The sequence below is a fragment of the Argentina silus genome (assembly GCF_951799395.1).
Source record: "Argentina silus genome assembly, chromosome: 2".
Classification (NCBI taxonomy): domain Eukaryota; kingdom Metazoa; phylum Chordata; class Actinopteri; order Argentiniformes; family Argentinidae; genus Argentina; species Argentina silus.
Genome location: NC_139656.1, coordinates 19,729,299 through 19,755,770, shown reverse-complemented (window position 1 = coordinate 19,755,770; position 26,472 = coordinate 19,729,299). Strand labels below are relative to the sequence as shown.

Below are 26,472 nucleotides of genomic sequence, written 5' to 3'. Positions count from 1 at the left end.
TTTATAACCATAAGGAACACAATACAACACATTGACGCATTGTCTGCATACACAATTATCTATCAGAGGATTCTCGTAATTTGCCCAAATTGAAATATTGTCATCAATATTTTATTTCATCAACTATTTTCATTGGTCATCGAGGTGAGAAAAATGATGATAGTAGCCTATTGATGGAAATAAAATAATAACATTTGGGGAAATATGTTTCATGTAATATCAATTAAAGGACGAGCTTTTAACCATGTGATGTAGCCTACACAGGTGATCTTGATGAATCCCGACCCTTCACACCACGACCGTCATTTAGGATCGATTCCTTCGTCCAGGAGAGAAGATAATTGTTTTCATTCACTTGAAAGCCTTGTGCGAGTATCTGATCATCTATAATTTTACTGGACAAATACATAGCAGAGAAGTGTGAAGCTACACCTTAAGAATCGCATTTGAAAGCGATCAAACATTGGACTGGCAGTTTATAAGAGCCACGCGAGGGAGAAGGCATCGGCGGGCATGGTTTTAGAGCCTGCTGAGTGCTGAATATGGCGGAGCAAAGACCGGAGGCACTCGGGTACCTAGGAGGCGAGCTCACCGGGGAACATTACACCGAGGACCCGGTACGTAAGGCAACATTCTGTTTGCATTAGCTTGTCTTGCAACCGTGCGTTCTCGTTTTTATTTTATTTTTTTCATCTTGAATGCGTAATCGATGTCACGTTGGCGCAACTGAATCAAGTGGTCAGGGTTTTTGGTGCTTTACAGTAGGTATTTGCATATATGCAGATTAGATCATTGCTTTCCATTCAGTATACAAATAATCCATGAAATCATGTTTTATGGCTAGCTCTCAAGAAATCAATATACCTGATGTGATTGCTTGGTCATAAGCCTATGCACGACACGTTTGCGGATGGATTGCATGGGTCTGAATTGAATTCTCAAACAGTATCAAACAGCTGTTCAAGTAGTGCTGGGGCACTAACATTCGAGGCCCATTTAATCAAACTGCCTCCAATGAATGAATGAATGATTGCATTGTATGACAATTTTAAAATGTGTAGTTGTTGCTCCACTGAATAAAATGAAAATGCTTTAGAATCAAGGATATAAAAAAAACAAAGTCAGCTGACTTATTCTATTATGGTCCTTACTTCCAATGTGGTCCTCCTACATCAATCAGGGACTCATTCATGGTGTTTGTTGATTGAAAGTCTCACAGTACCACTGCATTGGTCCACTTACCATTCTCCAATGACATGCATGCATGTATGTTTCTGATGTTTTGGCTTTTCTACCCCCCTTCCAGGAGCTTGAAGCCATCAAGGCCCGAGTGCTGGAGATGGAGATGGAGGAGGAGGCAGAGAGGCTGAGGGAGGTGCAGTATGAGGCAGAGAGACAGGTCCTGTGTAGCAGCAGCGGCCCCCAGGCAGGTGAGCTCCAGCCCCAGCTCCTGTTCAGCAGAATAGCCAGCTGGCCCACACCTGAGCCCATCTGCTGAGGCCGGGGGGGGGGGCAGCAGGGCCACGCTGACGCTCACATGTGCTTCATCACTGCCCAATGAAAGAAGCAGTGAGCTGTAGTGAGCCGCAGCCTTCCAGAAGGGCCCCCCTCATTGCCCCCAAGGCAATCCTCCATCTTTGCCAGGGCCTTCCCTGTGTAGGAATGGAGCTTGCTTTGTCCCTTTTAGTATGTCTTGGGAAGAGAGCAAATACTTCTTAATAAAAGATACAACTTTCAAATTATTATAATAACATGCTGTAATGAGTTGTTATGGTGATTTAAATTTTTTTTTATTATTATCTTCTGTTCACAACGCAAGGGTCGTTCTACACAATGAGCCAGGAGGAGAGGATAGATGCAGACAACCGATCAGTCTATGTGGGAAATGTAAGCCACTTCCATGCATCTATCTATTCCATGCATATCTCCATGAGTAATTGATGCAATAATTACATGCACCTCTTAGGATGGCTCATGCAATCTTCTGATACAATGCTGTCTTGAAACAAACAGGTGGACTATGGTGCAACTGCAGATGAGCTGGAGATTCATTTCAATGGCTGTGGTCCTGTGAACAGAGTAACCATACTTTGTGACAGATTCTCTGGCCATCCAAAAGGGTAAGTTGAACTTCGGGCCCTGTTCTTAACCGTAGACATTCATTAGGTATAAGCTTTGTGGTAATAGCTCCATCTTGCCCACTGATGGGCTTGGTGGAATGTCCACCATCTATCTTATATCTACCTAATTCTTTCAGATTTACACAAGCGCATAGGGAGGGAGTAGGGGCTGCTAGTTTCTTCTGAATAGAGAACTATGGCATTGTTTGGGCCTCTTCAGACATGCCAATGCAAGATCTTCATTGCAATGGTTTATGAGTCATTTTGTATGTTTTTCGTACAATATTATCCAATGACCTATGAACAATTTCAGTGTATGCTATTGTCTAAGGTGAGTCCTCTCTCCCTCAGCTTTGCATACATAGAGTTCTCTGATAGGGACTCAGTACAGACTGCCATGGGCTTGGATGAGACTCTGTTCAGAGGCAGAGTCATAAAGGTGAGTAGGATGGGAAAACTATGGCAGGTCATTTCTAGTAATTTTGGCCATTCTAAATACTGTGTTACACCATCTCAACTCAGTGGAGCAGTCTACTCATGATGTGCAAACATATTTGGATAGGTTTTTTACTACAATATCTTCCAATATGGGTCTTTCAGTGGCATCTTTGTGACCTTTGAACTGCAGGTAATGCCTAAAAGGACCAACATGCCAGGAATCAGCACCACCGACAGGGGGAGGAGCCAGAGAGGTGGACGATCCCGGGGCAGAGGTTTCCGCCCGTCCCCCAGATACAACAACGGCTTTTATCAAGGCAGGTCCCGCTTCTATCCGGCCAGGTCTGTAGTGCCTCACCCTTACGGTCCTCAGACCGTGAAGAGACAGTGGGGACCCCCAGAGTACCGGGAGCAGGTCCCCAAACGCCACTCCTGTCTCCTCCTCATAACCCCGCCGCCTGGTGACTCTGGGCCAGGGCCCAGTGGACAACTGTACATGCAGCAACGGTGAGCTTGCTCCTAGTCAGATGTCCAGCTTCAACAGTTTCTGTCTTATACCAACATGGAATGGCAATTTCAGGACATAGTTAGACTCAAATCAAAATCACTGAGTATCATGCAGAATATTCCATGCTGCATTTAAAGGGCAAAATTAGAGAGGAAAGCACAGAGGTACTGATTTCAACCACGTCTTTGAATTAATTCATATACAGTAGGACCATGTCAGCCTTGATTTAGAGAGTTGGTGCACCTTAACCAAAACAAGTCAAATTTTTGGCTCTGATTGTATAGGAACCATAAGAGCTCACCCAGCCTTGGTCTGCTCTTTCTTTACTAGTACATGTTAAAAGATTGTGCCTACAGTACATGGTATGTTTTTTTTTATTTTTTATTTCCAGTCATTTTTCTCTATCCCAAGAACTGTTTGAATGCACATCCTTTTTGCATTGCCAGACCTTTTTTGTATTGCTCATATTTTGGCAGATGGGGTTACTGAGGCTGTGAATAGGTGTGATTATCAAACACTGAACATAGGGGGTTCAGTGGCTTGGGATTTTGTTTATTTTGTAACTACCCATCCTGGCGTGCTGAGGGAGCACTTAAAGCAATTGTGAGATTATGTTGCTGTATACTTGAAAATATGGTTAATGCTGATATTGTTGTATATAATGACTTAAATAAATAAATGTATCAATTCTTTCCGTTTGGTAAAGTGCTTCATTTGACAAATGACACTGATATAGCAATAAGTCAACAAACCAGAGACTGATGGACATAGCTAATAGTTTATTACAGTTATCATACACGCACCACGCCAGAGGCAACAAGTAAAGCAAAAGGTTTCGGGGTATTATGTACAAAAGTTGAGGAGTAGGACAATATCAGCAAGCTTGCACCATCATTGCAGAAACCATGCCATCGAAGGCCCTGTAGAGAAATGAGACAGTCAGAAAAGGAACAGTAATACTGTAGTAAGATTGAAACACTAAGAATTCTCACATGTAACTCACTTGGACTGAATGGGGTCTCCAGGATTGTAGAACGGGTTGCACATCACATCAGTAAATGAGTTGTGTAGCTTTCTGAACATCTACAAGACAAAACCAATGACAGGGTAAACTATGAGTCAAGTAGTTTCAGAAACATTGAAAAATGCTAATCGTAAAGGTCCTCTGTCTTCCACTGCCTCATGTTTATCGAGAGAACCATATATGGGCAGGACTTAAACGTACACTTCTTATCTCGTTATCCCGTAAAGATGTGTTTGATGAGTCCACGACAATGACAAACTTCACCTTGGAGTTGGTCACGTAACCATATCTTGTATGCAAGTCAAGGAGTTATTCAACTTTCACTTTTCATAATTCTACAATATGCATGATATGATCATGGTTTCGATGATTTGTTGACACGTTGAATCAGGGCTTTAGTTAGGGGCTTTACACATGACAGTGCTGACCTGAAACATTCTGTTAGCTCAGATGTTTTCTTTTCACATTACAGCAGCTATGGTGGATGTGTAACCAGGCCAGCCCAGTACAGCCTTGGCTCAGTTTGGTTAGGCTCTGTAGTGTGATCAGGGACAAAAGACTGCATACACTGCAGTCCTCCAGGGTGAAGAGTCCTGCTTTACATGATGGTAGTATAAAGACGATTTGTGTATAGTCGACTCCTCATGAATGCATTCGGATTACCCTGACTATGTACACTAGCATGCCAACATCCAGAGCAATACAATATATGTAGGCCTAATAGAATTGGGGCATAAAAACTGTATTGTACTTTAGCAGAGTTTGCACTGATCACTTAACATGAGTCTACTGTACTGTATTCCTAATTCCATAATTGAGGGACAAAAACAAGTTGCCTCTTTGAAGGATACACTTTGTAGTCCTCGGTTGGGTAGAGCAGTCCAAGGTAGAGTTCCCTCTGATCTGCCATGGCTTTACCGACTGCTGAGATCTTCTCCTCCACCACATCCAGAGAGGTGTGCACCGTGTAATGAAACTTCAGCTCATTCTGGGTGGGTACACTTCGAATGTATAGGGGATAATTCTATGACAGAAGAAAATGTAATGCAAAAGTAAGTTAGCCTAACTCGGTTTGTATTTACCCAAATTCATCATATACTTCAGATGTACAGGGAATAATTCTGTCAGGGGAAAATTGGATGAATAATAACTACAGCCTTGTATTGCATAACATGTAGTAGCTCATACAATACTCAAACATTGTTCTCGTCACAAAGATCCTTATCCTCAAATAAATTTTGTGTCCTTAAATTCGGGTCCTGGACAGCCACAGTGACAGGGTGTGCAGCTTTCTGTTCATACCAGTACAGTAAGACCAGTAGTACATTAACTATTGCGAACACATCAGATTCAGCAAGGGCTTGATTATAGATTGAACCCGGCTGTGTTAACGGTGGGCTAGAATAGAAGTCTGAAGATCTAGACTGGGTCTCTCCGGAGACAGTGCTAGCTGCATGTTCAGCTGTCTATTCAATAATCCTTACTAGAATTGCATGAACAGCAAGAAATAGTTAGCAATAATTTGACAAGCTATATTAAATGCATTATTAGCAGTACTAACTCTAGAAGAAAATGGTTAATTCAAAAAACAAAATAGATCACAACAAGCTAGTCTAGTGAGCTTTTCTAACATTAACAGCTGGCCTACGTAACCAACGCTCGTTCTGTGAGCTTGCTGCTGGCTTCTCAAACGATGGGCCAGAACACGAACAATTAAAATCGGAACCAGTGTACACTGGGCGGAAAATGAAAGGTCAAAACATTTTAGCATTGCTAAAATCCTTTACCTCTTTAGCGATGACAGCAATGCACACCGCCATGTTGGAATTCTGGAATTGTCAAGAGCTGTCACGTGACTACAAAAAGCATTACCAACACCTTCTACGTAAGCACTCCGCAGTTCTCCCTCTCTCTTATGGTTTTAGCTACATCATATTTGTCAAACAATGGATCGAGAGTAACACACGTTTTCAAGCGCTACATTGGTCAACAAGACATTAGTTTCTTTCACCGTCCTTTTCCCTTTCATCACTTTATGCGCAAGTGAGGCGCTACAGACGCTCGTGAAAGCAAACACGTGACAAATCGGAATGCACTTCCTTGTGTATTGTCATGTGACTCTCTTCCTCATTATTGCTGTTTTGCTTTCTGCGATGGATGCCAGGTCCATTCAAACTTTGATATCATTATGTTGTTTAATTTGTGGTTTCTGGACAGAGAAGCTTCCAAACACGTTGACTCCAAACATTATCATCATGCTTATGGATGACGTAAGATGTTGCTGTTTTGGTGGACCTATAAACTTGGCATAACACTTTCTCACTGTAGAACGTATAGGTTTACGTCTGCTTGACATGATTATATGTACAGACAGTTAACAATTTGTTTCTCTGATCTCTAGATGGGATGGGGAGACTTGGGGGTGTTTGGGCAGCCCTCCAAGGAGACCCCAAACCTGGACTCCATGGCTGCCCAGGGGATGCTGTTCCCCAACTTCTATGCAGCCAACCCTCTCTGTTCTCCATGTGAGTGTAGCAGAGGTGGTTTGAAATTATGCTCTCTTGACGGGTAGCCCTGCCTGAGCCTTGTAAGCTCAAATGTCCCCTCAGACCAAGATGATGTCCTCGTGGTCTAATGGTAGACACTTGGGTTTGGAGTGTTGGAGACCTGGGTCCAATTCAATGTATAACAGACATACATCTAATTTGAATTGAAATCCTAATCCTCTCAAATGCATGAAATTACCCTAAAACGAAGTATAAAAACGCATTTAATCAATTATAAACAGTGGGAATTAACATCAAGATCCTGCCCGTGTGACAATAATGACAATCAAATAAGCTTGAGTCTGAGAAGAATAGTTATGTTTCTCCACAGTGATAAGGAGAGGGATGTTGGTGTGAGATTGGTGGTACAGTAGGTGTTGGGATCATTCAAAAGCCTTTTGAAACAATTTGATGCATAAATGAGAACCTTGAGATGAGTGTGTCAGGAGGATAGAGGGTAGACCCTCATTATGCTAATTGAGATAATACACTATTGAAATATGCTAATTATACCTAATTTGGGAATTTGAATAAACTTGTTATGCAAAAGAGATCTACCATTTTCTCCTCTTCTAATTAATATTTAAGAAAGTAAGACTTAATCAATTACTTATCTCCAATATGTGTGATGTTAGTGCCTCAAGGAAGCAAATTGTGATACCTGGACACTTTGTATTTACAACACGGAATGGGTATTAGACAGTCCAGACACTGAGCGTAAATTAGAATTGTAATCAAAGGTTAATCACAGAATCCAGGGTGAGCTTCATATATATATATATACATACATACATATATATATATAGAGAGAGAGAGAGAGAGACCTAACACAGAACACCAAAAGATGCAAAATATCTATTTGATGTTTTTCTTGTACAATTACAGTACATGCAGCCTTTTCCACCTGAGTTAAGTAATTGGTAGCATATCTGCTTAAATATTTTATTTGAAACTGATAGTTTTATCAAAATACAAATTAACATGATTTAGCATGTACTTTGGCTGTTGTCAATTCACTAAGACAGTTTTGGGAAATTTAGATCCCTTACTTAGATACTTGATAGACATATTTTGTTTTGATGCTATCACCATAGTATCACCCCCATTTATTCTGAAAATATGTCTAACACACCAATCCAAATCATATCACACTAGTATGCCTCTCTGAGTCATCTTCTTTCGATTTCTTAAAGGCAGTGCTGTAAAAATTGGTGAATTGACCACAGCCAACTGGTACGTCAATTTGTGTTTTGAGTACACTATTCATTAAAACATTTGAAGGAGTGATGGTGTCTTTTATTCTGTTTCCCTTTAGCCAGAGCGGCACTCCTGACTGGAAGACTGCCTGTTAGAAATGGATTCTATACCACCAATTCCCATGCCAGAAATGGTACAGTGCCTCTCTCTCTCTCTCTCTCTCTCTCTCTGTCTCTGTCTCTTTCTCTCTCTCTCTCTGTGCTGAATTACACTGATTTGATCTTAGTTGGTATTTGTCTCCCTACTTTCTCACACAAAACCATGTCACAATTTTAATGACCTGACCATTGCAGCCTACACACCTCAGGAGATTGTGGGAGGGATCTCAAAGGACGAGATTCTCCTACCACAGTTGCTGAAGAAAAAGGGTTATGTTAACAAGATAATCGGCAAGTGGTGAGCAGCATTTATTGTAATTTCTTCGCTCTCTTGGTTTATAAAGAAGTGGTGATCATGAGGATGAGGGTTATAATGCCAATCTGTGTTTCCTCTTCTTCATCGTCACTCTCCCTGGCTCTAGGCATCTTGGTCACAGACCTCAGCACCTTCCGCTGGAGCATGGTTTTGATGAATGGTTTGGTGCTCCAAATTGCCACTTTGGCCCCTACAACATCAGCGACAGGCCTAATGTCCCAGTATACAACAACTCTCAAATGGTGGGAAGGTACTGTACACATACAAACAGCACAGCACACTACAGAAATACTCTCCGTGTTAGGCTCGGCTGCCTCTAGATGAGTTGAGTTTTTTTTTCTCTTCTCTATACCAGCTGGGCTTTTGTATTCCATTTTCCGCCCATTTGTTTTCCCCAAAACAGCCATATGCGCATTCAGGGTCATTGGCGCTAGCAGGCGGGCGCTTTTTGCGCTTAGCCGTGGGTTTAATCAGCGCGGCGTACCTGGGCCTGGACAGACGCGCACACACGCACCCAGGAGACGGCAGGTTGCGTTGGCGGCGTGCGAGGACACCTGGAACAGCCGGAGCATGAGAGAGAGAGAGAGACGCCGGCGCTGCCTCTCTCCGCTCCACGCTTCAGCGCTACCTCATAACAGTCCCCCCTGCTCTTCTGAGACTTAGTCAAATCTGCTTCTCTAAATTCCCTCCTAATCACAGCCTGGGAGGACGACGTGCTTCTCAAAGTCTGCTCTGTTTTTTTGGGTAAACTTAAAAAGACAGAATGTTTGAAAGCACAATCTAGGATCTTGGAATCTGTTCAGTGGTCATTTCAATTTGTGATGTATTCCCATTGATTCTTGAAGAATAGAACTAGCAATTGCCCCGTTATCCTATAGCTTATACTATCTTATACTATCATAACCCAAAATATAAGGTTTTAACACTCCATTGACTACAAACACAAAAAAGTAAACAAACAATGTATAGCCACAACATACTGTATGTTTAAAACAATCAGGTGGATGACATGGACTGTCAGTCCTTGCATTTAGTGCTGTCTTTGAATTCAGCTATATACCAAAACAAGTGTCCCAGATTGTGGCTATAAAGAGTTATGGTGTGGCTATATATTATATATACTATATTAATTGGACTTGTCAATTTTCTTTCCAGATACTATGAGGAGTTTGGCATTAATAAGAAGACTGGGGAGTCGAACCTCACCCAGATCTACCTGGAGGTGCCATTTCTTTTCTAAAATAGCTGTCCTTTATCTGTGAACAGGTCAATTCTCTGGATGATCTCCGATGACCATTCCTTTCTGATATGCATGAGTCTCTTATCTTATCGTTATTATCTTTCAAACATTTAGACACATGTTAAGCGTTAACATCCCTTTTCACTAGGGGCGGCTTCAGAACTCAGCATATGATCTTCTATCTCCTCCTTCAGGAAGGCCTTGACTTCATCTTTCACCAAGCCATGGCCCGCCGGCCCTTCTTCCTCTACTGGGCAGCTGACGCCACTCACAGCCCGGTCTACGCTTCCAAACACTTCTTGGGGAAGAGCCAGAGGGGGCGGTAGGATCACAAACAATCAACCAACCCAACAATTCTAGTCATGATCACAACACACACAGCGTATGCTGCTGTCCCATCTCTAGATAGGCCACTCCCCTATTATCTGACTGACAGTGTGACTTTGGCAGAATATTGAGGTTTAGTTACTCCCAGAGAGGAGGGTTTAGCTCTATTGTTTGTGTTTGGTTGGTGGCCCTGCATGTAGAACATTGGTGATAATGTTTGCGCCAACAGACACATTTTATCAATACATACAGTATGATTTCTATTTTCTTGTGTATCTCTATGTTTTCCATACATACTCATTATTTGACTATAACTATATTTCAATCTTTGCATTTTATGGCATTTATTTAGCACTATGTAAGTTTGTGTATTTGTGTATCTGTGAGTGAGTGTGTGCTGTGCAAGAGTTCTGCCTAGCAGCAGTGTCAGTGTTGTGAAACTCATTACATTTGCATAAGCCACCAGGTCTACCAAGTGATCATCCATCTCCCATATCACACCTGTGATAGGAATGAGTTCTGTTACTTCCGAAATGGAAATGCCCGATCACTATAGGTTGATGTTTAAAATTAAAATTCGAAAGAGAATTTCTTAATGAGAGGAAAACGTTCCTACTCCTGAGTATATTTGTCAATTAAATGTAGATTTTTCACGCTTCTCTGGTTGTGGTGAGGGAGAGGGATGTGTATAGCTTGCCTGGTCTCAGGTCACTTAGTATTCCTGTCAGACTCTGTGAATACCCAGGCCTCAGTAAGCAGGTATTTCTTCAGAATGCCAAATGAGCTTTTTGTTGACAGAGAAATGGATCAGACCTGAGAAGTATTAGCCAGGTGCCGGGGAGAGGTTGCTCATGCTAAGACAGAATGTTGTTTATTTATTTATTTTTCCAACAGGCTTTTAGTGGAGTGCAGTGTGTTGCTACGTAATACCAAATGTTTCAGAGTAAATACCTAATTTCTTATGTGTATGGTAATGTCATCTGCTTCTTACTTCGAGGCATCATGGAAATGAAGTGCTTGGATGATAGGGTTAGTTAGCCCGCCCTACCTGTCTGGAGAGAGACAGTCGTGACTTGCGATTGGACAGTTAGAGGGTTGTGAGGACTTGAGACTGTGGTCGGAATTCAGTCAAGGATTAAAAGTGCACTGCGGTATTAAGAAGCGTAGAAGCTCTTTTTCACACAACTTACTTCTAGAGGTGCGCCAATAAGTTCTCTCAAGAATCGACCAATACGAGAAAAGATACAACATTGCCATTCACGTTAATGTGGACCCATTTAGAGCAACGCTACCACCTTATCAACAAAACATCATAAACAATAATTACAACCCTATATGATTTGAAAAAGTGTATTTTGTCACACACAAAAAAGATTCTGTTTGAGTACAGGCATGTGTTGTGATTGTTTGTGTCCTGCAGGTATGGGGATGCTGTGATGGAGCTGGACTACAGCGTTGGACAGATCCTAGCCAGGCTGAGGACTCTGGGCATTGACAACAATACATTTGTGTTCTTCACCTCAGACAATGGGGCTGCAGTCATGTCAGGCCCGCAGCAAAGTAAGCTGCACTGCACATACGCGCACGCACGCACCTACACGCACACACCTACACATGCACACCTACACACGCACACCTACACACGCACACATGCACACACACACATACACACAGCTCAAGTCTCTTCAGCCTTGGTGGTTTAGACTCTCAGAAGTCATCCCTTATGATATGACATGCAATTCCAAACTGTTTTCATACGATTACTGCACATACATGCATGTATGTGTATACTGTATGTCCTTGAACAGTGTGTGTGGGTGAAACATGAAATGTTCTTGCAGTTTTTCTACAGTCTTGAATCAAAGTAGGTTGTTTTTTTAGTAATCTGTTTATTACGGTGCTTTAGTGTCCAAGTGACGCGTTTGTGTCCCCTGAGGTGGCAGCAATGGCCCGTTCCTCTGTGGGAAGGAGACCACGTTTGAGGGAGGCATGAGGGAGCCTGCCATCGCCTGGTGGCCTGGTCACATCCCGGAGGGCACGGTGAGGACCACCTCTCTCTTTATGTCTGTCAGTCTATCTATCCTTCTCTCTCTCTCTTGTTGTCTGGTGTTCTAGATTTTGCGTTTGACTTGTCTTTGGAACCAGAAAGCTATGGCCATTTTGTACTGGCAAGTAATTGTCCTACCCTCTTGGAGTCGGTAACATCCTAGGGACCGGTGTCAGTCAACGGCCCAGGTGTTAAGAAACACTGTTTCTAGAACATCTCTCTCTCTTCATTGTCTGGAGTTCTAGAACATCTCCAGGTGTTCCTGGCTGCATATTGCTATCTGTCTGTAAGAGTGCAGGAGCTGTTTTGTCAAGCAGGTACAAAACAGCTCCTTCTGAGTGTAATTATAGTTAAGTCATTTCAGTAATCCTCTCTCTCATATGGTTGTTCTTCTTTGTTTTGATTGTGTATCAATTTCTACAGCATCCTCAGGCACTGGTTTACTCAACTTCACTCAAGTGAAGGAAATGCAAAATACACAAAAGCTCAACTCTAAAGCCAAAAGAACCAAAAGCAAAGACAGCTTCCTCTGTGTGTGTGTGTGTGTGTGTGTGTGTGTGTGTGTGTGTGTGTGTGTGTGTGTGTGTGTGTGTGTGTGCATGTGTGCACGTGCATGTGTGTGTTTCTGCCCCTTTTTCAGAATACTTTTGAGGTGGTAAGGTTCTCCTTAACCGCCCTCCCCTCCCTTCCTCTCTCTCTTCCTCCACTCTGAGCCTGTGTGGAAGACTACCCCCCCCCCCCCCCCCCCCACACACACACACACCCACCCCTTATCCACTAAGCCTGTACGTTCTGCAAATGACTTTTAATTGTATTAGGGGCAGCTGTGACACGGGGCTGTGGCGCAGAGGGATTTTTTTGAGGAGCGGGGAGCCGAGCGGGGAGCGGGAGCGGAGGCAGCAGTCTGTAGGCTGAAGTAAAGCCCTGCCCCCGGCTCATATCTGAGGGGTGTGCTGGGCCCTGATAGCGCTGCCGAGTGGCGAGGGAGAGGGGGATTGGGAGCGTCTTAAGCGGCTAATCTGTTTGTGTGTTTGCTGAGGTTGGATTGAGCTGTAATGAGGGCTTCTGTATCTGAATATACCAGGCGCACTGGATAAAGGAGCAAAAAAAAAAAAGAGAGAGAGAAAGAAGTAAAGGAGGAGGTTGGTAAAGAGAGGAGAGGAGGGGTGGCAGGGTGGTAAAGAGAAGAGAAGGAGGGGTAGGCAGGAGGCAATGTGGGGTCGGTTGTAGAAAAGCTAGGCTGTGCCACAGAGGTTTTGTGTGTGCAGATCTTTTTGTGTGCTGGTGAGGTGCCAGCCATGCCAGCTGAACCTGTGTGTGTAGGTGTGTCTGTGCCACCTGCTGTTGTGCCAGCCAGAGACATGGCAATGAAACAGCCTCGTGAGAACAGATCGTTGTGACCGGGCGCCACAGCTGAAGACTGTGTGTCTGGAGCTTTAGTTCTACAATTGGGCAGGAATACATGGGACTACCTCCTCTGTGAGTCTATGACAAAGCTGCTTTGTTGTATGGGTCTGGTTTTATCTCTATGCAGCTGGGGAGGATGGTCCATGATTTTCCTCTTTGTTGCTTTGAGCAGAACGGAAATCTCTCAGTTGATCTCTCCACATAGGAAAGTTTATAAGCCCCTAAGCATAAATGCTACATGTGCTGCAGCCACACAATGCTAGGCTACAGTACATGGCCTTTGTTAGGAGGCTTGCTGACACAGGGACCAAAAAATAGAGGCCTCCCCTACTTTAAAACCATTTCAGATACAGCCTAAAATCCACAAGATGTTGAATAAGTTTGCTTTTATTTTTAGTGAATTTAGTTTTTAAGTTGCTTCCACATTTTGTTGTGTTATAGACTCAATTTAAAATGGATTAAATTAAAATAATTTGCCATCAATCCACACATAATACCCCAGAATGACAAAGCGAAAACAGGTTTTTAGACATTTCAGTAAATTTATTAAAATTGAAATACAGAAATACCTCATGTACATAAGTATTCAGACCCTTTGTTATGACACTCATAAAATTAGCTAGAATGCAAAAATGTCATCAACAAATCAATCAATAAGTTGAATTGAGTCCATCTTAATGCAAGGATAATAGTTCATGTAATTTTGGAATGAATATCTTTGTTTTTATAGGGTCTCTGATTTGCATAGGAATCAACTTTTGTAAGTCTCCCCAGGCCTCAGGGTCGCATTCCTGACCTCCATTTGCTCAGTTCGTAATGACAACCTGATCCACACAGTGTGTAATTGATTCCTATGCAAATCAGAGACCCAATAAAAACAAAGATATTAATTCCAAAATGACATGAACTGTTATCCTTGCATCCTTGTAAGATAGACTCAATTCAACTTACTGAGTGATTTGTTGATGACATTTTTGAATTTTAGCTAATTGTGTGAAGGGGTCTGAATACTTTCCAAAGGCACTGTATATTAGGGGTGTTATAATAGGTCCTTACAGTATATCTGGTGCTCTACCAAATGTGGCGCAACCCTTTTCCCATCCTTCATACAGAATGCTGTTTGCCTTTTAATGATTTCTGATTTCTATACCTTATAAAGGATTTAGGCTTCATGAAGCCTTAAAAGTTATCTTTCGCCTAGTATGTGACAGTATGTGAGTCTGCTTTGTATACTGGACAGTGTGGAAGTGTCGTTGTGTCAATGTGTTGGAATGAGTGAGAGCAGATATCGGGGGAGGGGAGACGCATGCAGGTTCAGCATTCCCCCAGTGACTGAGGGACTTGGGGGGCAGGGAGGGGGAGGGGCGGGGGGGGGCTGTTGCCCCCCAACGCTGCCATCACAATCCCCTTTTGTTGTGATTATCAGCCGGGAGACACAGAGCCCTGAGTGCATTAGACAGGGATAGCAGGTCTGCCACGTCTGATAACTAGCCTACCGCCTGGATTTAGTCAGGACAGAGAAAGGCAGACAAAAAGAGAAAGAGTGAAAGCGAGAGAGAGAGAAGAAAAGTGGAAATGGAAATAAATGGGAGATAACGAAATGGGCTCTTTCAACTATTTAGACAATTTTTTTGGTGGAGGATGAGGGCTGTGGGTGTGAGCTGGTAGTCCACTTTATTAATTGTCACTTTGATACTTTTTTTTCCCTCTAGTTTTTTTCTGCCCTGCGTGTGTGTGTCTTTGTCTCTGTCTGCCGCACTTGTGTGTGTTTGTGTATGTGTGTGTGTGTGTGTGTGTGTGTGCACGGTGCACACGTGCGTATGTGTGTGTGCACATGCATGTGTGTGTGTGTGTGTGTGTGTGTGTGTGTGTGTGTGTGTGTGTGTGTGTGTGTGCGTGCGCGTGCGTGCGTGCGTGCGTGTGAAGCCTGAGAGTGCAGATAATGGAATGTGTTGCAGGGCCCTTTTCTGGCTGATGCGGGGTGGCTGCGGGAGGAGAAGGGAATTCATTTTGGTGGTTGCGGCTGGTGTGTGTGTGCAGGCGGCCGATAGGAGCAAGGCGGCACATGGCGGCGCAGCTGCTCAGGGCTGATAGCGCTATCTGATTGTGAGCGTGCCGTCTCCCTCAAAGGCCTGCTCAGGAGAGAATGGAATGGAAGATCAAGGATGACAGCGAAAAAATGGCATTTTATCTGAAAATAGTTCAAAGTTTATAAATAAAATAAAGCTTTTTTTTCCACAGGGTACTGTGGAAGAGAGATAAAACAGCAGCTACAGCCTGGGCCTCGTCGTCTTCTCCCTCTCTCTCTCTTTCTCTCTCTCTCTTTCCTCACTCCCTTCTTTTTTCTTCCTAATTTACAGAGGCGTTTGTGAGGTTTATAATAAACCTGCGAGCGCAGATTACAGAAGGAGACTGAAGAAATGCATCATCAGGACTCTTCCCCCCCCCCCCCACACACACACAGACACACTCATACACACACACACCCCACCCGCTAAAACGGTGTGCTTTCACAGAGAGTGCGCATGCACACTCTCTGCCATTGTGCTGTCGTGTTGGGTTTCATGCATGGAGAGGGATCCCTTGATGTGTGTGTGTGTGTGTGTGTGTGTGTGTGTGTGTGTGTGTGTGTGTGTGTGTGTGTGTGTGTGTGTGTGTGTGTGTGTTTGCACGCTGCTAGTGTATCACAGCCCCTAATGTGTGTTTGAGTCACAGTGCAGACATCTTTCTGTGCTGGGAGTCGCCACTTAAAACCTGCTCTGATCACTTCACTTCCTAAGGCTGTCGTTCCCGGTTCCAGACATTGACACTCCAGCTTTGTTAGAATGAAACATTCTTTTGCATGGGATGTTAGCCTAATTGATAAAAGCTGACCAACTGTTTTGTTGCTGCTTCCAGACATTAACACTCCAGCTTTGTTGGAATTAAATATGCTTTTACATGAGCCTAATTGATATAAGATGATCAAGTGTTTTGTTGCTTCTGTTGTTATTTTAATTTTCCCTTCAAGCAAGGATCAACAGTCTCTTGATTCTTTGATACGTTGATAAAGTGTTTAATGTTTAATGTTGGTATTCAAACAAACAGTTAAGACACATTACCGCCACCTTCCAAAGTGCAGTTTGGAGTGTGCACTTCTCACCATGGATTTAAAAGCATAGGAATGGTCTCCACCTGACCACCAGACCTCTCTTGTACCAGTCGATCCCATTTAAATCTATGTAGGGAAGTGCACACTTCAGGAAAGTATGCACTTAGTAAGAGTGATGGGACGCAGCATAGGTGCTTACTGCTTACAAACTCCCAAGTCAGTAAGGGCTCTTTGTTCTGGTGATGTCCAGGTGAGTCATCAGCTGGGGAATGTGATGGACCTGTTCAGCACCAGTCTGGCTGTGGCTGGCCTCAGTGCTCCAGACGACAGGGTCATGGATGGCCTGGACCTCACCCCTGTCCTCCTCAACAACTCACTCATCAACAGGTGAGGAGGATGAGACTACAGCTGAGAGAGAGCTCCATGCCTTCAGGGGTCCATGGAGGTGTGATATCTGGTTGACATTGAACGTGGTGGTGATGATCATGATCCTTTTTGGATATTTTCTCTGATACCCCACACATTGGCTCTGAGGCCACTGATCACATTATGCCCTTGCTGTAAGATGGCAGATGTGGGCATGGGCAGAGTACTGCCCCCCTGTAGGGAGGGTGTCTTCTGGCCTGGTGCCCTGGGAGCAGGACCACCCTGGTGGGTAGGCTGTTCCACAGGGCACCTAATGGGATGAAGCTTGGCAGGCTGGTGGGGCGTCATGCCAGTGCTTGGCATCGGCAGGGCCCCAGTGCCCAGGGCTGGTTATCACAGGAATCCAGCAGTCACCAATCCCATTTCACACCCAACAGGCCTGTCTTCTATTACCGCGGCAACGAGATGATGGCAGTCCGGGTGGGGCCCTACAAAGCGCACTACTGGACGTGGAGCAACTCTTGGGAGGAGTTTAACAAGGTGAGTGACTCCCAGTGACAGAGCTCCCTATCATGACCTTCTCTCTCTCTCTTTCTCGCTCTCTCTCTGCATCTCTCCCTCTCTCTCCCAACATACGTCCCTTTCTGTGTGTGTGTGTGTGTGTGTGTGTGTGTGTGTGCGGGTGTGCATGTATGTGTCTTTCTCTCTCTATCTTTGCCTCTGCCTCTCTCTCTCTCACACGCACACACACACACACGCACACACACACACACACACCCTCGACGAGACACAGCACAGGCCACAACACACAAATACGCACACTCACACATTTCATAGTCAAACGTTATCTCGAAAACGGCTCATCAAGTGGTTGTTGTGTACATCAGTGGTTAATGAATATTAATGAGGAGACCCCACTTCATGAAGCTAGTATCATTTATCAGTGTAGAGCAGCATGCGTTGTCCTCGTCGTCTCGTCAAGTGTTTTTCCCTCCTGCTGAGTATCTTGCTCTTCCACATGTCTCTGGAGGAGTGAAAGCGTGTTCTTCTCTTGCCTCTGCACCCTTCAAAACATGTCCTTTTCTCCCCAGAACCCCTTGGCCATGGCTTTTTGTTTCAAACGTGCCCATTTGTTTTATGCCCCATCGGTCGCTTAAATTGCTCTCTCCTAGAGGGCCGCTGAATCAATACCCGCCTCCTTTATCAGCTCATGTGAACTGGAGTGGAACTTCACAAATAATGGCGTCTGATTGCCTGTGAGTTGCCTATCGATTGGTGTGTGTGTGTGTGTGTGTGTGTGTGTGTGTGTGTGTGTGTGTGTGTGTGTGTGTGTGTGTGTGTGTGTGTGTGTGTGTGTGTGTGTGTGTGTGTGTGTGTGTGTGTGTGTGTGTGTGTGTGTGTGTGTGTGTGTGTGCAAAGGATGGTTTGAAGGAGAGGCTCTGGAGCTCCAAAATTTGCCCTTAAAGTTAACGTGTTGAGATGGACGTGCATTCAGAGCCTTGGAATGACATTTGTCCGTCACATCTTAGAATAGAGTAGAATACTGTAGAATAGGGGTTAGGGTTAGGCATTAGCATAGACTGGTTAAAGGGGCAATATGGGATTCAAACAGTAACAAAGTGGTCTCCCTGCCACTTTTTTTGGTAAACAGCTATGGGATGGGGCTGGAAAATGTAACTACTCTCAAATTCATAAATGAAGCTATGGATGCAAGGACTGACCTTCCATGAGGTCAAAGTCATAGTTTTAACCATGTGTTGGAGCTATACAGTGTGTGTTTACCATTACATTGTTTACAAACAATTGAGTAAAACAAGTTTATATTTTGCGTTCTGATGGAGTGAGGCATTTCTAAGTTATATTCTTCAAGAATCAATGGCTATATATCATGAATTAAAAATGTCCAAAAATTTATGCAACAATCCCAGATTGCCCCTTTAAGGTTAGAGGTGCGGGTGAGTGTTAGACATTAGTACGAGTGAATTAGAGTTTGGCATCAGCAATCAAAAATGCTCACTAAAGTTACATGGAACCAAACCTCCCAGGAACAGGTTTGAAAGCATGTTTCTCAGCATGCCAGCCCTGCGCTCCATGCCCTCCGCCGCCACCGACCTCCCTCCACACAGCTCTGTTTGTTTACAGTCTTGGCACCCTGCTGAAAAAATTCATGATGTAAAAACTCACTGTGGATTGTTTTATGACTACTCATTGTATTGTATGTATGCACTGCATGGTCATTTAGTACATTACTTTTAATTTATTTATTTTAATTTATTTCATTTATTAATTTATTTTTTATCCTGTCCAGGCTGGCCACAGGCTTGTGTCTTTTTCAGTTATTTGTCATTGAACAAGATCTGCACTAAATTAAATGTTTCTAATGTTAACTTTAATTAGAGAATGTCAAGTAACAATGCAAAGTAAGAGTTTCTTCAGGGAACGTATACACCATAAATCCGGCTTTTGCATTCCATTATAGGCCCCCTGATTCTTTCCCTGATTCTGTTCACTTTTTTACTGGGTTTGAAAAGCAGCGTTGCTGTATCTCTGCTGCATTATTAATGGAGATATGGAGTCCTGCTGCTTCTGCTCCTTCTTCTTGGATACAGATACGACGCCTTTCTTGCAATCCACTGGGGTTTAGGCTCTTTTACATTTCCAAGACCATGGCACAGAGACTGCTTCAAAGGACAGTGTAGGCTACACTGAATCATTGGATCATGAGGGAGACTGTGCGGTGTACTGAAGTGTGTCTGTGTGTGTCTCTCTGTGTCTGTCTCTCTCTCTCTCTCTCTCTCTCTCTGTGTGTGTGTGTGTGTGTGTGTGTGTGTGTAGTTTCAGACTGTGCGTGCTTGTGCTCCTTTGAGCGTGGCTGTTTGTAGTCCCAGAGGGGGGTAGATAGAGTGCCTTACAGATGAGTGCTCTCTCAATATTAGTTGTGCTCCTCGGAATGGCCCTGGGAGGGGGTCTAGGGAGGGGGGGGGGGTATCTAGGAGGCATCTCTAGGGGGTCTGAAGGGGGGGGGGGGGGGCTCGCTACCCCAGAACAGGGGAGGATGGGGGAGTCAGCCTTCACACAGGGGAGTCAGCCTTCACACCAGGTGGGTGGGGCTCTGCAGGGTCCTCCTATCATGTCCAAACAGTCACATAGGTGGGCCTACACCATGGCCCCAGGAGCAGAGATGACCCTGTAGGGCTCAGTTTGTAGAGCATGGAGTTAGTTACGCTTTGATTGTGGGTTTGATTCCTGCTGGGTCCATATATATGAAAGAGTATGCACTCACTTTTTAAGTCACTTTGGATAAAAGTACAGTAAATGACATATATTAGAGAGAACAGGTGCGAAAACCTGCATGCTTTAGCATTGTTTGTTTGTTGACACTGCGCTATCCTCTCCCTACTCTGGCCTTCGGTGAGGAGTGGCAGCCAAAAGAGAAAAGACATCTAAGGTTTTGTTTTTCACCATGGGCCAGGGTGTTGTTTGTGAGGTGTACAAATAGATGCTATCAATGGTACTTCAAGTGATGATCAACATATCAATGTTGATTTATGGTTTGTCAATGTCTTTGTATTTTATTCTGTTTTCAGGTTTTTGGGCCATTGTTCCCCTTTGTTCTGCACTAGTGGGGGTTGCGTGCTGCCCCTAATACTAGATCACACACACAGGTGAAAAGCAAGGGTGTGTTGATCTCACTCTGGCCTGTTGTAGGTGCACACCATTGGGAGGCCCGAACATTGCCATCCATCTTGTCTTTTAATTGAATGTTCTTCTCAAGGGCACATTCTCAGGGTCAGTTCTGTTGCCAGAGTCTCCTGTGTCCTCTGTGAAGTGATTGTTAGAAGCTAAAAATCTTTGTGTGTGTGAGTGTGTGTTCTCTCTCCACTCTTCCAGGGCATTAACTTCTGTCCAGGCCAAGAGGTGGCAGGTGTGACCACCCACACCCAAAAGGAGCACACCATGCAACCAATCATCTTCCACCTAGGGCGGGACCCCGGGGAGAAATACCCAATCAGGTCAGGCCCCCAAAAGAACAACAGTTCTCTTGTCCTATTAGATTGTACCAGACATAAAGTGAAAGTAATGAAGGTAACACTTTACAAGCATAATGAATTATGATGTCCTACAATGTCTTAATATAATCTCACAATTATATGTTATTATCAGCCATTTTTGTTTGTTGAAAAATTGCCACATAAGAAGGACATACGATTTGAATTGATTTGTAAGATATTACAATCCTACAGTCCTATTACCAGTTATAATGCAATATACATGTAGTCTGTAAATAAACTATTGCCAATAGGAAAGATTAAATTCCAAACTCCCCACAGTCAAATGGCAGTCTTCTGGTTAAATATGAGATGAAGAAAGGAGTGTGTGTGTGTGTGTGTGTGTGTGTGTGTGTGTGTGTGTGTGTGTGTGTGTGTGTGTGTGTGTGTGAGAGAGAGAGAGTGATGTGGGTGTATGTGTGTGTGTGTGTGTGTGTGTGTGTGTGTGTGTGTGTGTGTGTGTGTGTGTGTGAGAGAGAGAGAGTGATGTGGGTGTATGTGTGTGTGTGTGTGTGTGTGTGTGTGTGTGTGTGTGTGTGTGTGTGCGTGCGTAGGGGGGAGGGGCATTGTGGGATGTTGGAGGACAGTCTATCGGATCAATACTGATCCAGTTCTGTGAAAGAGGCGCAGTGAGGGCTGAAGATTGATCCGCGCAGCTCTGAGACGGCTTGATTAAACGCTCCTCTTTGTGATTGCAAACAGCTCTTTAAAGATCACTATCTCGCTCCCCAGACCCTCGCAGCTGGAAGTTAAAATTGCGAGACAAATTGTTCTGGTATAAATTCAGAGGGTAGTAGTGCTGTTTAATGGACTTTTGTGTTGTGCCTGTCTGTGAACATGAACCCTGAGTAGAGCTAAGACTCACTGATGGAAGGGTAATGATCCAAAAGCCAGTTGAGCTCTGCACAAAAAGTGCTTTGTTGATTTTTATTCTAAGGTGTGCATCAACACAGTGTGAAATTGTAACCATGTCAAAATGCACACAAAAACACTTCCATTAATGTATGATATAAGATGTTCTAAAATAACAATAGAAATATGATCACATTTTCACCCACACTCACAGATGAACAAAGGCCTGACATACATTCATATCATTTTCATAATGATTTGATGAGGGAATACAATTTCCTATTATCTGTTTTTTTCTCTGATCTGTCTTCATTCTCCTTAATGTGTTCTTCTGTGGGATTAGCTCCTTTCCCCCAGGCTGTTACACACCCTCAGGCTGGCTCCCTGCATCTCACTCTCTGTCGGTCTGTCGCTCTCTCACATTCATTCATTCATTCTTTCTTTCTTTCTTTCTTTCTTTCTTTCTCTGTCTCTCTCTCTCTCCCCCCTCCCTTAATTTCCCCCTACTCCCTTTTCTTTCTTGAAGGGAGATGGAATTATTAAACATTAATGTTGTTTTTGATCTGCCCATCCTCTCTTCAATCCACAGAGTAAAAAAACAAATAAAAAACAAATAAAAATGTGTGCTGTGTTGAATGCTGGGGAGTAAATTTGGCCGTGCACCAGACTGATGGAGGAGATGCTATGGCACCTCTGGAGACCCCACCCCCCCTTTCTCTCCTCTCCAAGTGTGTGGGGATCATTGGGGTGGGTCTGGGGGGGGTCACAATACTTCCAACCCATCTTTCCAGCTCCCTTTCTCTCTCCTCCCTCCTTCCCTCTGTCCTGTCTGTGTGTCATGCTGCTGGCCGTGTGCTCCTTGGGCACCCAGCTGGACCGGCTGGCCATCATTAATCTCTGTCTGCACCTAAAGAGCCACTTAAGATGATGTAGGGCCTGTCTGCAGACATACCTTCAGTAGTGTGGCAGGCAGGCAGGCGTGTACAGTGAGGAGCACACACTGCCCAGTCCACCACTAGCATAGCTGTACCTAGCCTAGCCTCTGGCTAGCTAAGTCCTCAGGCACTTTGAGACCTCCTGATGGAGAGTACAGCCATAAAGAAGACACTTTTGTATAACTAAGAGAGGCCGTGTTTATGCAATTAACAACATTTTACATTATTATTATTATTTTTTTAATCCTCATTAAGGTCCCTGTTCTCCTTCTGTTGGTCTGGTTGACTGGGCCTGGCACTGAATAAGATGGTTCAGGTCTCCCTGTGCCCCCCCCATGGGACTGGCCTTAGTCTTGCTCCAGCCGCTCTGCCTCTACCTCACCTCCCCTGGGTCCTCGTCACCCCGCGCCACTGAGCACTTAAGTCCCAGCCTGCCTCTGTCTAATGCAGCAGGCAGCCCTGCTGCACACTCTGGCCTCATCTGCTGCCGACAAGTACTTCAGCCCCCAATCAATAGTCTTCACTGAATTGCTCAATTTCCACAGGAGGGGGAGAAAGAGGGCAGAGGTATTTGATTGTCTCTTCAATCCCCCCCCTGCCTGCTGCGGCTGTGTGTGTGTGTGTGTGTGTGTGTGTGTGTGTGTGTGTTACCAGTAGGGTTATGAATCGGTAATCAGAGTGGTGACACACCTGAGCAATGCCCCCTTCCCCCTGGGTGTCATGCATTATAAATCAAAAGACTTAATTTGCATGCAGTGGTGTTATTATTCCAGATTTAGCATTTGCACCAGTGAGCTAAGGGTTATAATAATGATAATGAGCTGTGCTGACTGTGGGTTTTTCATTGTTTATGGGGAGATAAATAAATGTTCTATTGTTCTTCTTTTTTATTTTATCTCGGGAGGCTCAATGCATGGACAAAAATATGATTTTTGTAGGATATTGTACATTGTATTCGGCCTGTGCTCTACGTGAATGTTGAATTGAACACCCCCAGCTGTGTGGTGTATCTTTCTAATATTTACAGAGATAAAGCTGCTTCAGCAGTTATCTTAAAATGAATCGCAACAATCAATACTTAGCTCGGATAGGATGGTAATGAAATCTTCATCATTTTGATCAAGATATTGTCAATGTCCATGAAGCAGAATTCATGATTACAAATAAATTGTACGATTTAGTCTGAATCTTAACACTTGGGTTTGTAGCTACCTTTATTCTTTTGAGATAGGATCAAAGCTATGGTAAGTTATGATCGCGTGGTATCACATCAAGCAACCATAACAAATAACCACCAAGCCACAGTGCAGATACTTCAAACCTTTAAAAAAAGAAAAAAAAATGTTTCGCTGTTCTTTTCTTTGTGTGCTTATGGTTAATGTGTAAATATCACCTCAACCATACTGTACTGTACACATGCTTTGTTTGTTTAATCCTACATGAAAAATGGAAGGGAAAAAAAATAAAAATGGAAAGGAGACACTGGCCAGTAGACTAATGATTTTTATGGGATAGCAGAAGGTGTGAATATAGGAGCAGCACATGGGGGGGGGGGGGGGGGGAGGAAGAGGGAGAGAGGAGCAGGTGCTAGTGTGTGGTGGAAGCCCCAGTGCCCTCTGGGAGAAACGGGGGAGCATTAGGGGAGTGGAGGTGCGAGCCGGACAGGGCCTGGGGTTATTACACTAATTGACACTTCACCTCGCACACACGCACACGCTCCCCAGGGGCCAATCAGAGGGCTGGCTTTTGGGGTGGGGTGGAGGGGGACGTAGCAGGCACAGAGGTGCTGCCGGCGACTGTTTTAGGGGGGTTTAATTGCACTGGTGATATTTGTCTATCCGTGTGCCACACCAACAACCACCCACCCCCTTTCCAAACACAGAGAGCCTATGAACCCTACAGGTCCTATTGAGAGCAACGTTCCTTTGAAACACTTCGGGGCCTCTGTGTTTTACACACTGAATATAATAATGCACAGAGGTGCTGGCGCTGTGTCCAACAACAGTAATTGAGAGACAAGGGAGGCAGGGTACATGGCCAGTTCTGCTGGCTGTGTGTGTGCAGTCCTATTACCAGTTTGTGTGTGTGCTTGTGTGTTTCAGTAGTCATTAGTGTGTACTTTCTTTAACAATGTTTGTGAAAGATTGTATCAGCCTGTTTTTAAGCTGGGTAATGGTAACAGGATGCACACAGCACGTGGCAGACAGAGGTTTCAGGCTTTTAAGATAAATTGTTGTTGGATGCCGATCATACTTGGGGATGATCAGTGAAACTGAGTTATTGCTCTACAGATGCTCTGCGTGTGTGTGTGTGTGTGTGTGTGTGTGTTCACTGACCTTCTGTCTATATGCTGGGACTGACATGTTATGTGTGAAATTCTATAACCAGGCCCATACTAAAGCTCTGAGTTGAGTGTGTGTGTGGGTGGTGGTGAAAGCCTGAATGTCCTTGACTACGCTCTGACTGGACATTGTGGTTCTCTTCACATACAGTATTTAGTTACGGTGTGTGAATGAAATGTAGGGTTTTGTATGATTTTTTCAATCATATATCTGTATGTGTGTGTGTGTGTGTTTGCAGGGTTGTGACTAAGGAGTACCAGGATGCATTGATGCGGATCACACCAGTAGTGGAGCAGCATAAGAACAGTCTGGTGCCAGGGATGCCCCAGCTCAATATGTGTGACTTGGCTGTCATGGTAAGGTCAACAGTGTCCTGGTTTAACATTACTTGATTCAATATTATTGTTTTTTTTTCATATCAAGATATTGTATCTAAGGCTTTTGTTTTCAGTGTTAACATCGCTGACTAGTGGATAGAGAGAAGGATAAAAAAATAAATTGATAAAAAGCTTCCCATAGCAAGGCCTTTCTCAATCTATTTAGAGTGCTCCTGCTTTTCAGTCAACTCAGTAGGAAGAGAGCTGCTGAATTGTTCCAGTCTGGCAATTTATGCCTTTCAATTTCAGATTTGTTTACCAGTTATTTTCTTTCCCTTTGTTTGCCAAAAAATATCTTATTATGTTGGTGGAAATCAGAAATACTTTCCTCACTGCAGAGTGAATGCTGGACCTTTTTTAACTGTTTTTTTTATGTATAAAAAAATAAAGATGGTTTTGGTTTTACAAAACAGCTTAAAAGAAACATGGCTTTGTATCCTGAAACGGTCTCAATGAGTCTGAGATGTGTGGATCACTCATGTAACAGCAGCGCCTCCATGTGGTTTATCTTCAGAACGTAATGGCAAATCCTGCAGCACAGGTGTGTGTCTCTGATGTGGTGTCTTTCTCATACAGAACTGGGCACCTCCAGGATGTGAGAAGTTAAGAAAATGCCTGAAAGGCCCAAAATCACAGCCCTGGAAGTGTGACTGGCCTCACTAACTGTTGCTCTCTGAGCCACCATGGGAAGAGGAACCATATCAGCTGGGATGCACAGTGCCTTGCCAATAATGAAGAGCCATTTTCAGTGATTATACATTTGAATTGTTGAAGCTTTATGAATAATATTGAGGAAGAGAGTCTCTGGGGAAAGTACAATCAAGCTTATTTGCTATTGCAATATATTTACATGATGTTGTAACACGACCTTTTGATAAAATGACCTTTTTAACTCTGTTTTGAGCCAAGTTTGTTGCCATTTCTGTTGTCACGGTCCTACCGAAGTAGGGCAAAACTAGTTTTTCTTTTGACATGTCTCATTATTACATTGGAAGTCCGAAAATAATATGTATGTTTTTTTCTTTTATACAACATTAAGATTCTGCAGTTTTACTCCACAGTGGGTTGACTTTGATTAGAGGATGGAGGTGGCCAGAATGTCATTTAGTAACTTACGCCCATTGTCCTGACG

At 43.8% G+C, this 26,472-nt stretch overlaps 3 protein-coding genes across 3 annotated transcripts; 2 read left to right on the top strand and 1 right to left on the bottom strand.

Annotated features, from left to right (window-relative positions):
• Positions 1–542: 542 nt before the first annotated feature.
• Positions 543–3,069, top strand: pabpn1l (PABPN1 like, cytoplasmic; the record flags this gene model as incomplete). Its single annotated transcript, XM_083691259.1, has 6 exons — positions 543–617; positions 1,307–1,404; positions 1,812–1,887; positions 2,014–2,120; positions 2,472–2,559; positions 2,749–3,069. 6 exons carry the CDS (start codon positions 543–545, stop codon positions 3,067–3,069), a joined length of 765 nt encoding a protein of 254 aa, XP_083547385.1.
• Positions 3,070–3,833: 764 nt separating this feature from the next.
• trappc2l (trafficking protein particle complex subunit 2L) lies at positions 3,834–6,038 on the bottom strand. The gene is made up of 5 exons (XM_083665556.1): positions 5,878–6,038; positions 4,942–5,114; positions 4,292–4,379; positions 4,070–4,149; positions 3,834–3,986 (listed from the first exon to the last, which is right to left on the bottom strand). Exons 1-5 carry the CDS (start codon positions 5,908–5,910, stop codon positions 3,941–3,943), a joined length of 420 nt encoding a protein of 139 aa, XP_083521682.1. The 5' UTR covers positions 5,911–6,038; the 3' UTR covers positions 3,834–3,940.
• Positions 6,039–6,240: 202 nt separating this feature from the next.
• Positions 6,241–26,237, top strand: galns (galactosamine (N-acetyl)-6-sulfatase). Its single transcript, XM_083665010.1, has 14 exons — positions 6,241–6,360; positions 6,492–6,615; positions 7,952–8,026; positions 8,187–8,289; positions 8,414–8,557; positions 9,463–9,529; positions 9,742–9,869; positions 11,295–11,434; positions 11,811–11,914; positions 16,670–16,806; positions 17,223–17,325; positions 20,677–20,798; positions 25,202–25,319; positions 25,917–26,237. The coding sequence occupies exons 1-14, from the start codon at positions 6,244–6,246 to the stop codon at positions 26,001–26,003; spliced, it is 1,569 nt and encodes a 522-aa protein (XP_083521136.1). The 5' UTR covers positions 6,241–6,243; the 3' UTR covers positions 26,004–26,237.
• Positions 26,238–26,472: the final 235 nt, after the last annotated feature.

Bases quoted from the DNA above. Each gene is read 5' to 3' on its own strand.
- galns (XM_083665010.1), top strand. From the start codon at position 6,244: ATGGATGCCAGGTCCATTCAAACTTTGATATCATTATGTTGTTTAATT. The intron at 8,027-8,186 runs GTACAGTGCCTC...TGACCATTGCAG, and splicing joins CAATTCCCATGCCAGAAATG to CCTACACACCTCAGGAGATT. The intron at 11,915-16,669 runs GTGAGGACCACC...GGTGATGTCCAG, and splicing joins GTCACATCCCGGAGGGCACG to GTGAGTCATCAGCTGGGGAA.
- trappc2l (XM_083665556.1), bottom strand. From the start codon at position 5,910: ATGGCGGTGTGCATTGCTGTCATCGCTAAAGAG. The intron at 4,150-4,291 runs GTACGTTTAAGT...TTTGTCTTGTAG, and splicing joins GGGATAACGAGATAAGAAGT to ATGTTCAGAAAGCTACACAA. The intron at 3,987-4,069 runs GTGAGTTACATG...ATTTCTCTACAG, and splicing joins GGAGACCCCATTCAGTCCAA to GGCCTTCGATGGCATGGTTT.